A 4,425-nucleotide genomic window follows, 5' to 3' on the forward strand; every position below is an offset into this window, starting at 1 on the left:
AACAAGAGTCAAAGAATATGACTCAATTTTAGTCATTGTTAACTACTTCATGAAGATGATCAGATATATTTCTACTTATAAAAAGATTAAAGCCTCTGAATTGACTGATCTGTTTTTAGATATCATTATTTGTGATCACAGTGCTCTGAAATCATTGATAATAGATCAAGAATTTCTCTTTACTAGCAAGTACTGATTAGCTTTTTACTATCATCTTATAATAAGATATCTCCTCAGTATCACTTTTCATCTGCAGACTGATGATCAGACTGAACATCAGAATCAGACACTAGAACAGCATCTTCAAGTGTTCTATTTATATTATCAGAATGATTGACTCAAACATCTTCTGATTGCTGAATTCATATATAACAATGTAAAGAATGTAATCTTAAAGATATCTTCTTTCTATGCTTATTATGAATATAATTCTTTATTACTCAGTGATGTTGTGAACAATGTTTTAAAGAGAGAAATAGACAGTCAGAATGTCAGACAGATACAGAGAACAGAGTATTTCTCAGTATCAGAAGTAAAAGTGAGATTGAAACTTTTGAATAAAATTCATGAGAAGGCAGTGAAAAGTATTCATCATACTCAGAAGTAGCAGATGAAATACTACAATTGAAAACATCTTTCAATGAAGTTCTTGATAGAGAATTAAGTGCTATTTTTAGCAAAGAATATCAAGACAATAAGACTGTGTAAGAAGCTCAGTGAGTGATGACTAGAATCTTTCTCAGTAATAAGAGTGATGAGTAAGCAGACATATGAGTTGAAATTATTTATAGAATTGAAATCAATTCATTCTGTTTTTTACATTTTCTATTTGAAGCTCTATAAGTAATACTTCAGAGCAGAGCTGCCTCAGCTGAATGATATTGAGATTGAGAGTGATACTGAATATCTTATGAAGAAAATATTGAACAAGTGAACACATTACAGTAAGCTTCAATATCTTATTAAATGAGAAGATTATTCATCATCAGAGAATTTATAAGAACTGCTTGAGTATTTGAAAAATACTGAGAAAGAGATTGCAATCTATGAGACAGTTAGTAGAGACTGTTCTGTTACACATCAGAGACATTGAGTAAGAAATATCACTTGAGACTTCTCATTTTTCTCAAAGAGTTTTTTAGAGATGATCTCATGATGATAAGCTGATATCTTGTAGACTCTGTAGCACTCTTCTCCTATTTTCTTTCAAAGAATTTTTAGAAGTTTAATGAGACTACACAAGTGTAAAATTCCTGAAGCAGTTAATAAGAAAAGAAAGAGATATTTGAAATTAATAAAAAGATTAATATTAATCAATCTGCAGGCTGCTGCTAATTTAATGAGACTGCAGCCTGCTGAAAAAGTAAAAAGAGAGAATCTCAGAGTCTACTCATTAACAACTACACTCTCATTAAACTCATTCTTCATCATTGAAGTCTTCAGCATCAGTATCTTTATCTGCTGAGAAGTTAGCACTGCAGCACTGTAGAGAAGCATACTGCAGAAGAGTATGAGAGATGCTGAAAGTATTAACTTATTAACTTACAAAATATCTCAGTTATCTGCTTCAACTGAAGTGAGATTCTCTTCAATTAGTGATTAATCTTTATAACACTTTTAACAGCAGTGTCAGCTGATCTCTTCTTAAGATCAGTCATTCTGAGATGTTTTTTCATCTCAGAGACTCATGCTTTCATCTTCTTTTACAGATGAGTAAGAGAGATCTTCTCAGTCTTGATGAAATCTATCAATACTTGAAGCTCTGAGACTCTTGCTCTGTACTGCTTGAGTATCTAGACTTCTTATCAGAACTGACATGATATCTTTCTATGAGATGATACTTACAGAGAGACAGAAGTCATTATTACAGATACAATGAAAATAACAGAAGTGAGAGAAGAAACAGATGCATAAAATTCCCTTCTTCTTCAGCTGCTTAATACAGTATAGATAAGTAGCAGTGCTGATCAGAGACTGCACTGAAGCCTTCTCATAGAGAGAAGACAAAGAAATTATGAGATTCTGTGAACTCAACTCAGCAGTATTCTGAGCAGGGCTTGAGCATGCTGCAAGAGAGGAACTACAGATTGAGCTTCTCAGAGCCACTGTTCTCAGAATCAAGCCCTCTCTGAGTTCCTCTCTGAATGATCACACAGGGTCATACATCACTGTATTGACCGGGGGGGGGGGTGGCGTTGCAATGGCGGTGAGAGGGGTGAGAAACAGACTGGATATAGATGAACTGATCAGCAAAAGAGATAACATCTCACTGCAAGGCACAGCAACTATCATCACAGCTGCAAAAGAAGCAGGAGAAGAAGGAGATATAATAATGAAAGTGATGCTTCTGCAGCTCATTGATGCTACTGTCTTCATCTTCAACCTGGCTTTCTTGACAGTCACAGAGGCTGCCACTGCATCATGAAGACATTTGTTACTCACTAGAAAACATCAGAATAAGCTCTTGATTGTTCTTCAAGAATGATACTCTCATGCACTCACTATTGCAATTGAGAGGAAGAGAAGAAAAATGTTTCACAGAGAGAGAAATCTTTTCAAAAAATCCTGCTACTACTGTTAACTTTATCTCTAAAATACATCACTTTTGCAGAGAATTTCATATATAGAATGAAATATATTGAGAGATCTGTAAGTCACTTGTTAACTACATTTTCCACATTTTAAATTGATATATAAGAAACTCACTTATCATGTGTTTAGTTTGAATGATAATGAGAAAAGAAAGACCTACACAGTCAGCAGAAAAACTAATCTATTTCTTTGTATCACACACAGCACATACACTGTCAATTGATTAGTAATCATTACTATACAACAAAGATAATTTCTAATTCAGTAATCTTGAGAGTATAAAAACTATGCTCTTAAAGAAGAGAGTATTATCACACTCTCAGCTGTGCTAAGACTCTGTTGCAGTTTCACACAGCACATTGCTTTCATGTGAATGATTTCATTCTGTCTGAACTGGTTTTCAATCACTCTATGACATCATTCAGATATATCATAGAAAGATTCAATTGATAAATATAAGAACTCTGCTTCTATACAAGGTCAGCAGATTACTCTTTCTTGACAATGAGACACTGCTGAGGTATCACTTCAGCTATTCTCACTTGTGAAATGAGAGAAGAGTATTCACTCATTATTTATATAGAATAGCTAGATGCTGACTTCTCATCAAAGAAGTCAGTGATTCATTTTACTACTACTGAAATATACACAAGAGTTACTGCATGTCTTATACAATCTTCTTAGTATACTAAGTATCATATCTGTGATATTCTCACAATAACTCTGTAGCCTATGAGCTCGCTATTCAAGCAAGATAGTCAAGCTCACTTATACAGCTTTTCAAACAACTACTTCTACGTGTCACCGCTGACTAGTCATCACTTCGGTTCTGCCACGTTACAGTTGATCAGACTGTTTCAATTGAGAGGTTTATTAATCTATTTTCAAATGAAAAGTTGATCAGACTGTTTCAGTTGAGAGATTTATTAGTCTATTTTCAATTGAAAAGTTAGTCAGACTGTTTCAAAAGAAGAATGAAAGACTTTTGTGTATAAAATACCTGATTTTTTTTCACACTAGTTCAGTAACTAGGTTAGATTTTTGAAGAGAATCTAATAAACTAAAAGTGATTTTTAAGATAAATCAATAAAATCTTTACAAACTCTTTCTTGAAATACAGTGAGAAAAAGTATGATATCAATTGATAATAAATCAGATGATATGACAGTTTTTGAGAGAAAAACTGACAAAAAATAAGTCAATTTTTTGCAGAGAAATTGATTAAAACTATTCAATTTTATTCTAAATCATTCAATTCTTCTCACACAACAAGTGTGCAACTCAAATCAGTCAATAAAGAGTGTAAAAGAGAATTAAGTATTAATGAAAGCTCTTCAGTCACTGAAAAAGTAATTCTTACTTAAAAGAATATGAAATTATGACAGAAAACAACTCTGTTTTTAATTCTTTGTAAGAATATTGTATAAAACTCAGAGAAAAACACCTTACTTTTTCAAGAGAAGTAAAAAACTATTTCTAAGATCTTTTTTTTTACATTAACTACTGTAGAAGAATGAGATAGAAACTGCTAAGATATGCACTACTGTATACTCTCTATCAAGACTTTCTCTCTTCAGAGTCTTAATATTATAGAGAATATAAGTCTGTTTCTATATAATAATGTAAATATTGTCAGTGAGATGTAAAGAAACTGATTATTTATATCTTAAAATAGAAGACTTTGTCAATGATTATATCAATATAGAGTTAATTCTCAAATTTAATAGAAATCTAGTGTTGCTGTTCTCAATCTCTTACAGAATCTATTGAATATTGAGATATTAAAACTAGATTTAATATATCTCACTGTGCAGAGATCAAAGGCTCAGTCAG

General features: G+C 32.2%; 1 protein-coding gene across 1 annotated transcript; it reads left to right on the forward strand.

Annotated features, from left to right (window-relative positions):
- Positions 1-2,200: 2,200 nt before the first annotated feature.
- On the forward strand, positions 2,201-2,425 carry BDCG_16336 (uncharacterized protein; the record flags this gene model as incomplete). Its single annotated transcript, XM_045425586.1, has 1 exon — positions 2,201-2,425. One exon carries the CDS (start codon positions 2,201-2,203, stop codon positions 2,423-2,425), a length of 225 nt encoding a protein of 74 aa, XP_045279552.1.
- Between the last annotated feature and the right edge of the window lie 2,000 nt (positions 2,426-4,425).

Source organism: Blastomyces dermatitidis, assembly GCF_000003525.1.
Source record: "Blastomyces dermatitidis ER-3 genomic scaffold supercont1.1, whole genome shotgun sequence".
NCBI lineage: Eukaryota > Fungi > Ascomycota > Eurotiomycetes > Onygenales > Ajellomycetaceae > Blastomyces > Blastomyces dermatitidis.